Source organism: Notolabrus celidotus, chromosome 4 (assembly GCF_009762535.1).
Source record: "Notolabrus celidotus isolate fNotCel1 chromosome 4, fNotCel1.pri, whole genome shotgun sequence".
NCBI lineage: Eukaryota > Metazoa > Chordata > Actinopteri > Labriformes > Labridae > Notolabrus > Notolabrus celidotus.
In genome coordinates this window covers 34,939,791-34,955,946 of record NC_048275.1, presented here as the reverse complement: position 1 = coordinate 34,955,946, position 16,156 = coordinate 34,939,791, and the positions used below count along the sequence as shown (strand labels likewise).

The following is a 16,156-nucleotide window of genomic DNA, read 5'->3' as shown; positions in this document are numbered from 1 at the left end:
CAGACAATGGTGAAAACTTTGTTGGGTCAAACAAAGAACTAAAGCAAAGTCTTGCAACTTTGAATAATGCAAAAATCCAGGGTGTCTTGGTTCAAGACGGAATTAATTGGAGCTTCAACACGCCAGCAGCCTCACATCAAGGTGGCGTATGGTAGTATCTGATTCGCTCAGTCAAAAGCATATCAACTCTGTTCTTGGACAACAAGTGTTGGATGATGAACGCCTGCAGACACTGTTTTTGTGAAATAGAAGTAATAATGAATGACTGACCCATCACAAACATCTCTGATGACCCTAATGATCTCGAGGCACTTACACTAAACCCCATCCCTCTGCTTAAAGGTGACATATCATGCAAAATTGACTTTTTAATGGTTCTCTACCTGAAATATGTGTCCCTGGCATGTCTACAAACCCCCCGAGAATGAAAAAAATCCTTTCTGCCCCTGTTTTGATTTCTCCACCTTTCTGTAAATGTGTGTGAAACGAGCCGTTTCAGACTTCCGTGTTTTTGTTACGTAACAACAATATCCGGTCTGTCACGGAGTCAGAGCTCGGAGCTTGTTCAGCCCATAGACTGTATAAAATAATACTGAATCCCTCCCCCGTTTTTCATTACCTGCACAAATGTGTGCTAACAAGGAGCTTAGGAGGGAGGCATGCTAGTTGTAGGCTGTCTTAATAAACACAAAGGTCGGTTTTACTTCCCACGTCTGCAGATTTGAAGATCTAGTGGATGATTTTTATTTATCATGGATAAGTGCTAGCGCTAATTAGCATAGCCACATAGCTACATGTTCATAGCTGTAGCTGTAGCTGTAGCTGTGTACCAAGACACACGTCGACATACTGACAAATAAAACAACAAGAAACACTAAATCTGTGACCAATCCTTCAGAAAGGTCCTGCTGCCTTTCTGGCAGAGGTCGGTTTTACTCCCCACGTCTGCAGATTTGAAGATCTAGTGGATAATTTTTATTTATCATGGATAAGTGCTAGCGCTAGTTAGCATAGCCACATAGCTACATGTTCGTAGCTGTGTACCAAGACACACGTCTACATACTGATAAATAAAACAACAAGAAACACTAAATCTGTGACCAATCCTTCAGAAAGGTCCTGCTACAGGCGCCTCTCCGTCAGGATCAGATTCAGAGGGTTGAAGTAACGCGATCTCTGAGCAGCCGTGTATATTCAGCCAATATGTAAACATTAGATCAACGTGCTGGAGAGCCGAGGCACATCCACTTCCGGAGGGGGCGTGGTCAGAGGGAAAACAGAGTGTTCTGAGGACTGCTGAAGAAAAGGACTTTTCAGGCATGTCAAAATCTGATTTCAAAGTGTTTTTTTGAGCATAAACTTTAAAGACATGTTTTGGGGACCTCTTAGACCAATATATATTGATGAAAAAAGCGTGATATGTCACCTTTAAAGGGAAACCAGTTTTCCCACCAGGACTCTTTGAGCGGAGTGACCTGTATATCAGAAGTAGATGGAAGCAAGTACAGTATATGGCAGAACTCTTTCGGAAAAGGTGGACCTCTGAATACTTACATGTGATGCAGGAAAGACAACACTGGACGAGGCCTAGGAGAAACTTCTCACCAGGAGACATCGTTATAATTGCTGATGCAGCTTTAAAGGGATCCTAGATGATGGGCCGTATTCTCAGCACCAAGTCAGATGCCAAAGGATTTGTCCGTTCTGTGAGCTTGAAAACGAAGACGAGTGTCTTGGAGAGACCTGTAACAAAGATTTGCCTGCTCCTGGAGGCTGCGGAGTAGGATCATGGACATTATTCTTTCTTTGTCTCTCTTTATCCTGTCTCCTTCTGTCTGTTTTTCTTTCAGGCAGCAGCTGTGAAGAAGACAGAAGACATTCAAATAATCATTGTATTACTAATCGGACGCCGTGAGGCACGTTCATATTACGGGTAGGCCAGCTCACATGACGCAATGATTTGAATTATCCCTATAATCATGAGTTTTAATTTATTATAGCTTTTATGCAATTGCTTAAAGCTGCCATGTGTAAACTGACGATGTGATGGTAATTGTGTTTTTTATAGTGGTATTCAGCAAACTAAGAATGTTTAGATCAGGCTGCAGTGTGTCTAATTTATTTTCTTTTTTTTAGTATTGCTGAGAACAATGAAACGCACATCACCAGTTGGGGTACCAATTCAATGATTTGAAGGTACAATAATATGGGTACATTTTATAAAACAAGTTACACAGTTTTAAATATGTTTAACAGTGTATTGTATATTAACAAGGTATTTTTAATATTGTTTACTTTTATAGGGCTCTTATGTGGAGTATTGGCGGTCACTGTTTTTTCCCACTTTGAATTAATGTTTAGTATAGCGGGCTCTGTGCAATAAACCTTTGTGGACACAATACAATACTTGGTGGGTAGTGTAGTCAACCAGAGACTAGAGGCTTCAAAGTTAAATCCCCTCTGTGTTTTGTGCATGCAGATTTGGATCATGGTATATCCTTTCCTTATTTAGAGCGTGATTTATCTCATTGGGTTTTAAAGTGTGCAGTGTAATTTGCGTGATATTTGAGGGGTTCTAGTTGCCACTTCTCTGGATGGTCTGCTATTTATACCAAGCGATTTGTAGTTACCAGTATCATAGACCAGTCCTGTAGTGTGAGTTGTACCGATGCTGATTTAAGGTGGCTACTGTGTAGCTCAAACCTAGTGTCCTTGTTTAATTGTTTCTTTATTTGAAGATTTTGTGAATAAATGTTGTACCTCGGAAGCTATCAGCCTCTTGTCTCCTTAAATGAGACACTTACCTGTTTATGCTGAACCATCTTAAGGATTAGTTGTTGAAGTGAGATAGTGGACGGTAATACAGTGTCAAACTTGGTACAACATATAGGTTGATAGTTTTGCACCGGGTGACATCTATAGATGGGCAGGTAAGATAGGAGGGGCGGACTCCAGGGATGGTGAATGTTTTTTTACCAAGAGATATTAAAGCAAGACGCTATACCTTTCGTTTGAGAGACGCTTTTTTTGTTGTTCAATAAACCACCAAAATACTACATACTTGGCTGGACATTGGCAATTTTTGGACACCATGTAAGATCCACTCTCCCCGTGCCCCGTGGACGGTTTTTGATTTGAGATTTAAGTTGACCAAGTCAAATAGCCACTACAAGAACAATCCAGCCCTTCATCTGTCACCCTGTCAGTTTATAATAAAATCAAACTTTCAAGTCATTGTGCCTTTCTTTTTATTTACCTCCAACGAATTCAACACCGTATCAAATGAGAGAAACACTGCGCATTCATGATGACATTTTTACAGATGTTGTTTCAGTGGTTGAAGTTGTTTTTTATTTGAGCCACACACACACACACACCACAACATGTACAAACAATCATCAGAACTCACACAGATGAAAACGCACACACTCAAACACAAATCATGTAATATTCTTTGGTGCAGATCAATGAGAGCTTTCTGCAGGTGACCTCCCAAACAGACACACTGTCTCAGAGCATACAGTGAGAGTGAGAACGGACGCAGCGGGCCAGCTGGTTAGTTTATGTTGGGGGTTCATTGTAGTTTTTAATAATAATAATTGTAACTTTTGTAGAAGAACTATTTTAAACATTGTAAAATAAAATACTCTTTAACCTTCATTATTTCTTTATTATTTAACTGTTTAATTTCTCTCCCTTTCTTTCTCCTCCTCAGGTAAATGAATGAAGTCTTGCCTTTCTTTCCTTTAATTTAATCAACTTTTGAACTTATTTTGACCCCCTGTCTCTGCCTTCATCAGTTCTTACCTGTGTGACCTGATTTATTTATAACATAGTGTTGCTGTGTAGTTCCTGGGGTGCAGGTCCCCAGGCGGTGTTACCGGTTACAATTTCTGTTTAAACTTTAGCTATTAGCCCGCCCTGCCACACTACGATTCACCTGCTGTGGAAAAGTTAAAATCCACAGGAGATCACAGTGAGTCTTTCTCCCTCAATTATGTATCTTTGATGTAGTGGATTGTTGACAATGTATCAGGACGTGTATTGTATCGGCCTCAAACCAGAGATGTCCAGCCCTGTTTTTAAGACATGAGGGCTTCATGCCAACACCAGGATCTGGTCTTCTGTGGACCAGCCAGAGGAATCTTCAACATTTCGTTGGTGAGTTTAATGTGTGTTTTATTTCACAAAGGAGGAGTCAGTCTAGGGTTTGTTACATGCTGATTCTGGGGGGGCATTTTGTTTTTATTCAATGAGCAGGTCATGGCTGGAATGCTTCTATTAGGTCACAATAGGACTTAAAAAATGGAAAGTGTCACAAAGCAATCTAGAATGTAGAGTCTGAGTTTTTACATATATATAGCACCAAGCTGACAGACCACACACACTTCACAGATATTCATCTGGAGAACACAGTCAGAGAGACAGCAACAATACGAAAACAACAGAGAGATGGCAAACTCAAAATCAACAAGCTGGTACCAACCAATGGATATAGACGAGTCAAATGAGACTCTGGAGGAGATTATCAGCAGGTATTGTCGCTGGCCAAGACAAGACAAACCTCATCCTCAATCCAATCAGAGGCGCCCACCCCAATTGCAGGAGAGGTATCCTGCTGCCAAGAGCCAGGTCCAGGAGCTGCAGGAGAGGCTGGAGGAGGAGCGACAACAGAGACTCCAGTGTGAAAAGGAGAACAGGTGTTTAAAAGAACAAATTAAACACCTGAAGCCCTCCTTTCAGCCTCAGAACCTCACCTATTATGTGCAGCACACCACAGGGAAGTTCACTGGCATAATAAAAGACCTGAACCAGAAGCTCACAGCCAAGGAGGAGGCCAATGAGACCCTCAAAAAGGAGGTGGAGGACCTGAAGAAATGGCTGGCAGAAGCCAGGTCCAGCCACACTGAGCTGTCCTCCAAATTGATATCCCAGAATGAGGACAGTGACAGGCTCAAGAAGGAGGTGGACCAGCTCACTAAGGACAAGGAACACCAAACCTGGTGGATTGACCGCCTAATGAATGAGCTGGATGAGGTCAGGGGGCAGCTTTGGGAGCTGGAGGCCTTAGACCTCAAGGAGCAGGTGGACCAGCTCACCAAGGACAAGGAACACCAAACCTGGTGGATTGACCGCCTCATGAATGAGCTGGATGAGGTCAGGGGGCAGCTTTGGGAGCTGGAGGCCTTAGACCTCAAGGAGCAGGTGGACAAGCTCACCAAGGAGAAGGCAAGCCTAACCCGATGGAGTGACCGCCTCATGAAAGAGCTGGACGAGGTCAGCGACCCGCTTTGGACGCTGTGGGCTTCAGACACCAAGGAGGAGGTGGAGGACCTGAAGAAAAGGCTGGCAGAAGCCAAGACCAGCCACACTGAGCTGTCCTCCAAATTAAGATCACAAAAGGACGACAGTGACAGGCTCAGGGAGGAGGTGGACCAGCTCACCAAGGAGAAGGAAACCCAAACCTTGTGGAGTGACCTCCTTCTGAAAGAGCTGGAAGAGGTCCGGGAGCAGCTTTGGGTGATGAAGCTACCCAAACATCAAGCTGTCAAGGAGGAGACTGATCTGGCCCAACTAATGAAGAACCTGTCCCTCCAAGACAACTCAGGGCCCTCCCTTCCCAGCAATGAAACTTGGGTTAAAGAACTTATCAAGATCTCTCCCTGGAGAACGCCCCCCTAAACAGCTGCTGCCCCCCCTCCGTGGGTTTTTCTCCGGGTAGCTCCGGTTTTATCCCACACAAAAAATTAGAATAAATTTGTGAAAACTATATGTTGTTTCTTATGTTTGTATTTCTGTATTTGTCACACTGTTGTCTGTATAGAGAGTCTGATGTGTAATAGAATCAAATGTGTTTGCAGAGTGTGTTTGAACAGGTCTAATAGATCCAGGGTCTCTGAGGCCTCAACATCTCTCTCTGAGGTTTTTCTTATTAACTGACCTAAATGCATGAAACGTTATCACGAGTCTGCAAGCTATTCCTTTGATGGTAGAATTTTTTTAATTCACATTTAACCTCATACACATGACACCAAAACAAATAAACAATAAAACAAAGGGGACAATGAAACTAACAGTAACACAAAACAACAAACAAACAAAAACAAGATCCACAAACAGAACAGAAAAAACAACTCCTCACACCGACAAGCTCCATCTCTAAAATGTCATGATTTTTTTCTTCTTTCAATAAATGTTAGCTGTTTAAAAATAGATCCAAATAACAGAAAATCTTTGATCACAAATCAAATTTATAGTACTCTCACTAAAACATATGAACTGAGTGTGTGTAATACTTTACCCCATATGTTTCTAAAATCAAATATTTTGTTCTTTTCAAGGGCTGATAATTTTTTTAATTTTAAATAATATCTCAGTTCATCACTCCAGTGTTTAAGTGAGTGAGGACATGTAGCTTTCCAGTGTTTTAAAAGAACTTTCTTAAATACAATAGAGGGAAAAAGAATAACCCAGCTTTGTGGATATCTGACTCTTACATGTGAGACATCTTGAAAAATGCAAATATAAATATTTAAATTAATTTCCACTCCCAAAACCTCAGACAACCAGCGCTCTATTTCAACCAAACCCTCTGAACTTTACTACAGCTCCAAAATGCATGAATCAGTGAATCTGTGAGTCTACATTTCAGAGAGTTCCCTGAAGCATTTTTGTCATACTGTTTGATTTTATCCCTTGTACAGTAAATTCTGTACATTATTTTATATTGGATTAAATGAAATGTCCATTGACTGTAATATCTCTTGTTAAACTCCAACAGTTCTTCCATCTCAGTTTGATGTCCTTCCTCTCTAAATCTTGGTTCCATGAATTTATTCTAGTTTACAATGTAGTTTCAACAGAATATGATTTCTGTGAAACCTTATAAACTTTAATTAAATGATTACATGTTTCTGATATAAATAGATTCCTCTAAATCACTCTGCTCTGTGTAAGAATGTAGGTCAAACATTTTAAATACACTTCTAAGCTGCATATACCTGAACAATTCTTCATTAGATAAACACTTTTTTAAAGAAAATCTTTGGTGGAGCTGTTGGTTCTGTTGAGAATAAAAACAAAAACTTTGGAAGCCATGTCATTTTAACCAGATTTAACCTGCCTAACATTCACCCATTCACCCATTCACACACTGATGGAAGAGGCTGCTGTGTAAAACAAACATCAGTATTAACCAACACACCGCTGACACAGGCACAGGGGCAGTTTGGGGTTAAGTGCCTTGCTCAAGGACACTTCAGTATGTGAAGAGTGAGGCCTGGCACTGATCCCCAAATCTACAGATGTTGTGATTTGGCGTATACAAATAAAGATTGATTGATTGTCAAGTCCAGTCAAACTTTATTGTCATTCTTCTGGATAGCTTGTATACAGGACAACAAAGACAGAATATAAAAAGAAGACAAAACAACAACATGAGGACAGACTAGAAAAGAAGGACTGACTATGTCAGTGAAACTAAACTACATATGGACAATGGGGTAAATAGATAAAGCAATAAAGCAAATAAATCAAACAGAACAAAGACAGAGGTGGGGTGGAAGTAGAGGTCAGGTGTTGTATTGAATAGGAAGGTCTCGAGGTGTTTTTTAAATGATTGAGGTGAGTCAGAGTTGAGGATGTGTGGAGGAAGAGAGTTCCAGAGAGCAGGGGCAGCGATGGCAAAGGCTCTGTCCCCCAAGGTGCGGTGCTTGGTGTTGGTGATGGGGGACAGGAGATTGGCATCTGATGATCTGAGGCGGTGAGATGGGGAGTGGCGTTTGAGGAGGTCGGTCAGGTACGAGGGGGCGAGGTTATTGAGGGCTTGAGCAGGATCTTGAAGTGGATTCGGTGCTGTATGGGGAGCCAGTGGAGGTGCTGAAGGATGGGTGTGATGTGGGCTCTGGAGCGGGAGTGGGTGAGTAACTGGGCAGCTGAGATCTGGGCATGTTGTAGTTCTCTTTCAAATCCTGCCATGCTTTGCTTATCAAAGCACTTTGCTATACAAATAAAGTTATTATAATTATTATTATCATTTAAGCAACAAAGATGCTATTGCATCAATTTACATATGCTACCGTTTCCTATTTGTTAACATCATGCATTGGGAAAATGAAAAATCCTATGCAACGTCAGTTCGTTTTGCATTAGGTTCATCTATTTGGAATAATTTTTTTAAGTACAGGCTATTTTTCACAGAGCCCACACCAAGAAATGCCCCAGTACAAACACTCATAACTAAGCTAGTAGTGGCTTATTGGATGAAATAAGCCACATTCACCAACCAGACCAGATTACATCTTGTTTTAAAATATCATGCCTATCACAAGACCTGAATTGCTTGTTGTGAGTAAAATCAACCTGCTAATAGGATAACAAAAATACTCATTCAGTTTCTTGAAACAAGAATATTGTCTCAATTCAAGAGGACTTAAATTTGTCTTATCCCATCGGTATTTTTTACTCGTTTCAAGCGTACCTGGTCTAATTTCAGGTTATGAAACAAGATATTTATCTGGACTTGTCAGGTGAATGTGGCTTATATCACTTCTATTAAGAAATAAGAAAAAAGGTACTAGCTTAATTTTAAGCCCAGTTTGAGTCTCTTATCCCGGGGACAGAGAGGAGGTCTATGGGCAAACAGCATTCTTCCCCCTCAGGAACATTTAACCCTTAATAGTGCGAAAACAACCGCTGACAACCTGAATCCTGACGCCTGATATGAATGTAACGCATCTGAATGAATGGCTTTTCCCACTGGACAATAGAGATTTTATTTGAGCAATGTGGGCTAAATGTAGAAATGTGTGCAATGTGTTATAGGCTAGCTAAAGGCTATCTAATATGTGAATGTTCTGTGCAGTACGTTAAACATAAGAATATGAATGAGACTTATTTTTGATTTTCTTCTTATTCTTAAAACCTTTATATTGACCTTTGATGCTTTTATTTACTTACCTTTCTTATTTTCTTATTGTCTTAATTTTTTTATTTGTAATGTATTTTTTTAAATTTTAATTATTCATTTATTTATTTTTACTTTTGTAATGTATTTTTTTATTTTATGTATTCTTTTTTTGCAATTGCTTTTTTTAATTTTATTTATTTATTTTTGTAATGATTTTTTTATTATTATTATTTTTAATGAATTTAAAAAACCCTTTTACAATGATTTATTAGTCTACTGTCTCACCACTTTATTCAGTTTAATTTACATTGATTCTTTTTGCATTGTTAGAATTACACTCCTCTCTGTCTGTCAAAGTTTTATTCTGGCTGTTTTCGAAACCTCCTACTATACTAGCAGTACGTACTGATTTTGCCAAAATTCAGTATGTAGTAAGTAGTACATCAACAAGAGCAAAATCTGCAGTATTCCAAAACTACCCGGATGACCCTGATTTTACTGATTCAGGAAAATTCCACAGTATGCATCGGACCAGCCTTGCGTACTGTTTCCCACAATGCACAGCGCTTGTCCCACCTTTTCTTTTCTCTTATTTTTTGACGAGGGGAACTCAGTTTTTAGGTGCTGTGAAAATTTTACTTTTCTACTACCTACATTACTGGGTAGTATGCAGCCTGCTACATACTACCTATAATGTATTGTAGTAGGCAGTAGGTACTGCCTACTACATGCTGCGTTTGAGTTTAGTATATAGTATGACTGTTCTGTTCGATCTGTGTTGTAGTATGCTGGGCCAGACGTCACTGGATTTCCGGTTTCGGAAAGCGAAAGTAAACAATGGACAAGCTGATAGATAAACTGCTTCTTTAGCATCACTTATGATTTAAAAGGTTAAGAAGTGGTTTATATGGAATTTCATAATTTTCACAGCACCTAAAAACTGAGTGCCCCCATCAAAAAATGAGAACAAAGAAACAGCGGAACGAGCGCTGTGCATTGTGGGAAACATTACGCAAGGCAGACTGGTCTGATGCATACTGTGGAATTTACCCGAATCAGTAGACATCCGGGGAGTTTTGGCATACTGCAGATTTTGCTCTTGTTCACATACTACTTACTGAATTTCGTCCAAATCAGTACATACTGCTAGTATGGTAGGCGATTTCGAAAACAGCCTTTGTCTCCACCATAGACTGTATAAAATATGGACGTAGTATCCGTGACGTTTGTCACCGACACTGTTTTGAAGCAAATCGTCGGTGGCAGCCATATTGGAAATGTGGAACTCAACCAGGCATAGTGTGACGTGAAGAGGCGGAGTTCGAGCCTCCTAGCCAAGAGCTATGTGTTCCCGACCGGGAGTCAAGTCAGTCATGTCCTTATTTGGGAAAAAACTCGTAATTTTAATATCTTCTGAACCATCGCGTTAAAAAAACAATCACCCCCCGTACAGTGTGTGCTGATAGAGGAATTAGCTTCGTAGAGCCAAGCCGTTTTTTGAACCAGGCTGTAAACATGTTTATTAATGCTGCAAAGATCATCTTTTTCTGAATGGGTGTCTATGTGGTTTACGGTGTTTCTGCAGCCAGCCTCAAGCAGATTCTCTATGAATTGCAGTTTATAACACTTCCACATGGGCTTCATAATTTGAGACCGGAGGTTGCCGCTTAGTCTCCACTCCCAGGGTGCACACGCAAAAGAGTCCCTGTGGAAACAGCAGTCTCTTTATCATGCAGGGAGGGTTCCACCGGGAGATAGGTATAGGGGGTGGTTAGTGCCCGAGGGTTGGCTGGTTTTATGCCCTTTTTAGATTGTTTAGATTGTGTAAGGGAATGAGGGCATAAATAAACTGGGGGATAAATAATCTTAACGTGTTTTGGTGTTTAGGGTGAGTTTTAGAGGATTTGTATGTGTAGCACCCCTCTACTTGGTAGCACCCAATTGGGGAAGGAATTTAAGTGGGTTCTTTGTCTCTTGGGACGTTGTTCTGTCTGTACATGTGGCTGTGTACCTGGTGTATTAATGTTGGTGTAAATTGTGCACTGAAAATAAATGCCCACCGAGTGGGTTTTTGCAATCTACTGCCTCTGCCTCCTTGTTTGGTCGTGACCAATCACAAGGTCTTTCTCACACAACCATGCCTTTGTATTCATTTGTGGACTTACTTGTGTTTTCTTAAAGGGGAAACCCTTTATTAAAGGATCGGTAACTAAAAATAAGGATATTGTTAACATTCTTTGGGTGAAAGTCCCAAGGTGGCATTGTTGGTATTTTACTTTTCTAACCCCAGAAGTCCCTCACTAGACCTAACTTGGTTACACATAAATGCTGTGCGGAGGTTCATATGTAGAAGAGGCCCTGTTTCAAGCCTAAGGTCAGACAATGGTGAAAACTTCGTTGGGTCAAACAAAGAACTAAAGCAAAGTCTTGCAACTTTGAATAATGCAAAAATCCAGGGTGTCTTGGTTCAAGATGGAATTAATTGGAGCTTCAACACGCCAGCAGCCTCACATCAAGGTGGCGTATGGTAGTATCTGATTCGCTCAGTCAAAAGCATATCAACTCTGTTCTTGGACAACAAGTGTTGGATGATGAACGCCTGCAGACACTGTTTTTGTGAAATAGAAGTAATAATGAATGACTGACCCATCACAAACATCTCTGATGACCCTAATGACCTCGAGGCACTTACACCAAACCACATCCCTCTGCTTAAAGGTGACATATCATGCAAAATTGACTTTTTAATGGTTCTCTACCTGAAATATGTGTCCCTGGCATGTCTACAAACCCCCCGAGAATGAAAAAAATCCATTCTGCCCCTGTTTTGATTTCTCCACCTTTCTGTAAATGTGTGTGAAACGAGCCGTTTCAGACTTCCGTGTTTTTGTTACGTAACAACAATATCCGGTCTGTCACGGAGTCAGAGCTCGGAGCTTGTTCAGCACATAGACTGTATAAAATAATACTGAATCCCTCCTCCGTTTTTCATTACCTGCACAAATGTGTGCTAACAAGGAGCTTAGGAGGGAGGCATGCTAGTTGTAGGCTGTCTTAATAAACACAAAGGTCGGTTTTACTCCCCACGTCTGCAGATTTGAAGATCTAGTGGATGATTTTTATTCATCATGGATAAGTGCCAGCGCTAGTTAGCATAGCCACATAGCTACATGTTCGTAGCTGTGTACCAAGACACACGTCTACATACTGATAAATAAAACAACAAGAAACACTAAATCTGTGACCAATCCTTCAGAAAGGTCCTGCTACAGGCGCCTCTCCGTCAGGATCAGATTCATAGGGTTGAAGTAACGCGATCTCTGAGCAGCCGTGTATATTCAGCCAACATGTAAACATTAGATCAACGTGCTGGAGAGCCGAGGCGCATCCACTTCCGGAGGGGGCGTGGTCAGAGGGAAAACAGAGTGTTCTGAGGACTGCTGAAGAAAAGGACTTTTCAGGCATGCCAAAATCTGATTTCAAAGTGTTTTTTTGAGCATAAACTTTAAAGACATGTTTTGGGGACCTCTTAGACCAATATATTTTGATGAAAAAAGCGTGATATGTCACCTTTAAAGGGACACAGTTTTCCCACCAGGACTCTTTGAGCAGAGTGACCTGTATATCAGAAGTAGATGGAAGCAAGTACAGTATATGGCAGAACTCTTTCGGAAAAGGTGGACCTCTGAATACTTACATGTGATGCAGGAAAGACAACACTGGAAGAGGCCTAGGAGAAACTTCTCACCAGGAGACATTGTTATAATTGCTGATGCAGCTTTAAAGGGATCCTAGATGATGGGCCGTATTCTCAGCACCAAGTCAGATGCCAAAGGATTTGTCCGTTCTGTGAGCTTGAAAACGAAGACGAGTGTCTTGGAGAGACCTGTAACAAAGATTTGCCTGCTCCTGGAGGCTGCGGAGTAGGATCATGGACATTATTCTTTCTTTGTCTCTCTTTATCCTGTCTCCTTCTGTCTGTTTTTCTTTCAGGCAGCAGCTCTGAAGAAGACAGAAGACATTCAAATAATCATTGTATTAATAATCGGACGCCGTGAGGCACGTTCATATTACGGGTAGGCCAGCTCACATGACGCAATGATTTGAATTATCCCTATAATCATGAGTTTTAATTTATTATAGCTTTTATGCAATTGCTTAAAGCTGCCATGTGTAAACTGACGATGTGATGGTAATTGTGTTTTTTATAGTGGTATTCAGCAAACTAAGAATGTTTAGATCAGGCTGCAGTGTGTCTAATTTATTTTCTTTTTTTTAGTATTGCTGAGAACAATGAAACGCACATCACCAGTTGGGGTACCAATTCAATGATTTGAAGGAACAATAATATGGGTACATTTTATAAAACAAGTTACACAGTTTTAAATATGTTTAACAGTGTATTGTATATTAACACAACATGTACAAACAATCATCAGAACTCACACAGATGAACACACACACACTCAAACACACATCATGTAATATATATTCTTTGGTGCAGATCAATGAGAGCTTTCTGCAGGTGACCTCCCAAACAGACACACTGTCTCAGAGCATACAGTGAGAGTGAGAACGGACGCAGCGGGCCAGCTGGTTAGTTTATGTTGGGGGTTCATTGTAGTTTTTAATAATAATAATTGTAACTTTTGTAGAAGAACTATTTTAAACATTGTAAAATAAAATACTCTTTAACCTTCATTATTTCTTTATTATTTAACTGTTTAATTTCTCTCCCTTTCTTTCTCCTCCTCAGGTAAATGAATGAAGTCTTGCCTTTCTTTCCTTTAATTTAATCAACTTTTGAACTTATTTTGACCCCCTGTCTCTGCCTTCATCAGTTCTTACCTGTGTGACCTGATTTATTTATAACATAGTGTTGCTGTGTAGTTCCTGGGGTGCAGGTCCCCAGGCGGTGTTACCGGTTACAATTTCTGTTTAAACTTTAGCTATTAGCCCGCCCTGCCACACTACGATTCACCTGCTGTGGAAAAGTTAAAATCCACAGGAGATCACAGTGAGTCTTTCTCCCTCAATTATGTATCTTTGATGTAGTGGATTGTTGACAATGTATCAGGACGTGTATTGTATCGGCCTCAAACCAGAGATGTCCAGCCCTGTTTTTAAGACATGAGGGCTTCATGCCAACACCAGGATCTGGTCTTCTGTGGACCAGCCAGAGGAATCTTCAACATTTCGTTGGTGAGTTTAATGTGTGTTTTATTTCACAAAGGAGGAGTCAGTCTAGGGTTTGTTACATGCTGATTCTGGGGGGGCATTTTGTTTTTATTCAATGAGCAGGTCATGGCTGGAATGCTTCTATTAGGTCACAATAGGACTTAAAAAATGGAAAGTGTCACAAAGCAATCTAGAATGTAGAGTCTGAGTTTTTACATATATATAGCACCAAGCTGACAGACCACACACACTTCACAGATATTCATCTGGAGAACACAGTCAGAGAGACAGCAACAATACGAAAACAACAGAGAGATGGCAAACTCAAAATCAACAAGCTGGTACCAACCAATGGATATAGACGAGTCAAATGAGACTCTGGAGGAGATTATCAGCAGGTATTGTCGCTGGCCAAGCCAAGACAAACCTCATCCTCAATCTCATCAGAGGTGCCCACCCCAATTGCAGGAGAGGTATCCTGCTGCCAAGAGCCAGGTCCAGGAGCTGCAGGAGAGGCTGGAGGAGGAGCGACAACAGAGACTCCAGTGTGAAAAGGAGAACAGGTGTTTAAAAGAACAACTTAAACACCTGAAGCCCTCCTTTCAGCCTCAGAACCTCACCTATTATGTGCAGCACACCACAGGGAAGTTCACTGGCATAATAAAAGACCTGAACCAGAAGCTCACAGCCAAGGAGGAGGCCAATGAGACCCTCAAAAAGGAGGTGGAGGACCTGAAGAAATGGCTGGCAGAAGCCAGGTCCAGCCACACTGAGCTGTCCTCCAAATTGATATCCCAGAATGAGGACAGTGACAGGCTCAAGAAGGAGGTGGACCAGCTCACTAAGGACAAGGAACACCAAACCTGGTGGATTGACCGCCTAATGAATGAGCTGGATGAGGTCAGGGGGCAGCTTTGGGAGCTGGAGGCCTTAGACCTCAAGGAGCAGGTGGACCAGCTCACCAAGGACAAGGAACAACAAACCTGGTGGATTGACCGCCTCATGAATGAGCTGGATGAGGTCAGGGGGCAGCTTTGGGAGCTGGAGGCCTTAGACCTCAAGGAGCAGGTGGACAAGCTCACCAAGGAGAAGGCAAGCCTAACCCGATGGAGTGACCGCCTCATGAAAGAGCTGGACGAGGTCAGCGACCCGCTTTGGACGCTGTGGGCTTCAGACACCAAGGAGGAGGTGGAGGACCTGAAGAAAAGGCTGGCAGAAGCCAAGACCAGCCACACTGAGCTGTCCTCCAAATTAAGATCACAAAAGGACGACAGTGACAGGCTCAGGGAGGAGGTGGACCAGCTCACCAAGGAGAAGGAAACCCAAACCTTGTGGAGTGACCTCCTTCTGAAAGAGCTGGAAGAGGTCCGGGAGCAGCTTTGGGTGATGAAGCTACCCAACCATCAAGCTGTCAAGGAGGAGACTGATCTGGCCCAACTAATGAAGAACCTGTCCCTCCAAGACAACTCAGGGCCCTCCCTTCCCAGCAATGAAACTTGGGTTAAAGAACTTATCAAGATCTCTCCCTGGAGAACGCCCCCCCTAAACAGCTGCTGCCCCCCCTCCGTGGGTTTTTCTCCGGGTAGCTCCGGTTTTATCCCACACAAAAAATTAGAATAAATTTGTGAAAACTATATGTTGTTTCTTATGTTTGTATTTCTGTATTTGTCACACTGTTGTCTGTATAGAGAGTCTGATGTGTAATAGAATCAAATGTGTTTGCAGAGTGTGTTTGAACAGGTCTAATAGATCCAGGGTCTCTGAGGCCTCAACATCTCTCTCTGAGGTTTTTCTTATTAACTGACCTAAATGCATGAAACCTTATCATGAGTCTGCAAGCTATTCCTTTGATGGTAGAATTTATTAAATTCACATTTAACCTCATACACATGACACCAAAACAAATAAACAATAAAACAAAGGGGACAATGAAACTAACAGTAACACAAAACAACAAACAAACAAAAACAAGATCCACAAACAGAACAGAAAAAACAACTCCTCACACCGACAAGCTCCATCTCTAAAATGTCATGATTTTTTTCTTCTTTCAATAAATGTTAGCTGTTT

The 16,156-nt window shown here is 41.4% G+C and overlaps 1 protein-coding gene across 1 annotated transcript; it reads left to right on the top strand.

Moving 5' to 3' along the window:
- Positions 1-4,351: 4,351 nt before the first annotated feature.
- Positions 4,352-5,770, top strand: LOC117811727 (myosin-3-like). Its single transcript, XM_034682163.1, has 2 exons — positions 4,352-4,965; positions 5,086-5,770. The coding sequence occupies exons 1-2, from the start codon at positions 4,453-4,455 to the stop codon at positions 5,680-5,682; spliced, it is 1,110 nt and encodes a 369-aa protein (XP_034538054.1). The 5' UTR covers positions 4,352-4,452; the 3' UTR covers positions 5,683-5,770.
- The last annotated feature ends 10,386 nt before the right edge of the window (positions 5,771-16,156 follow it).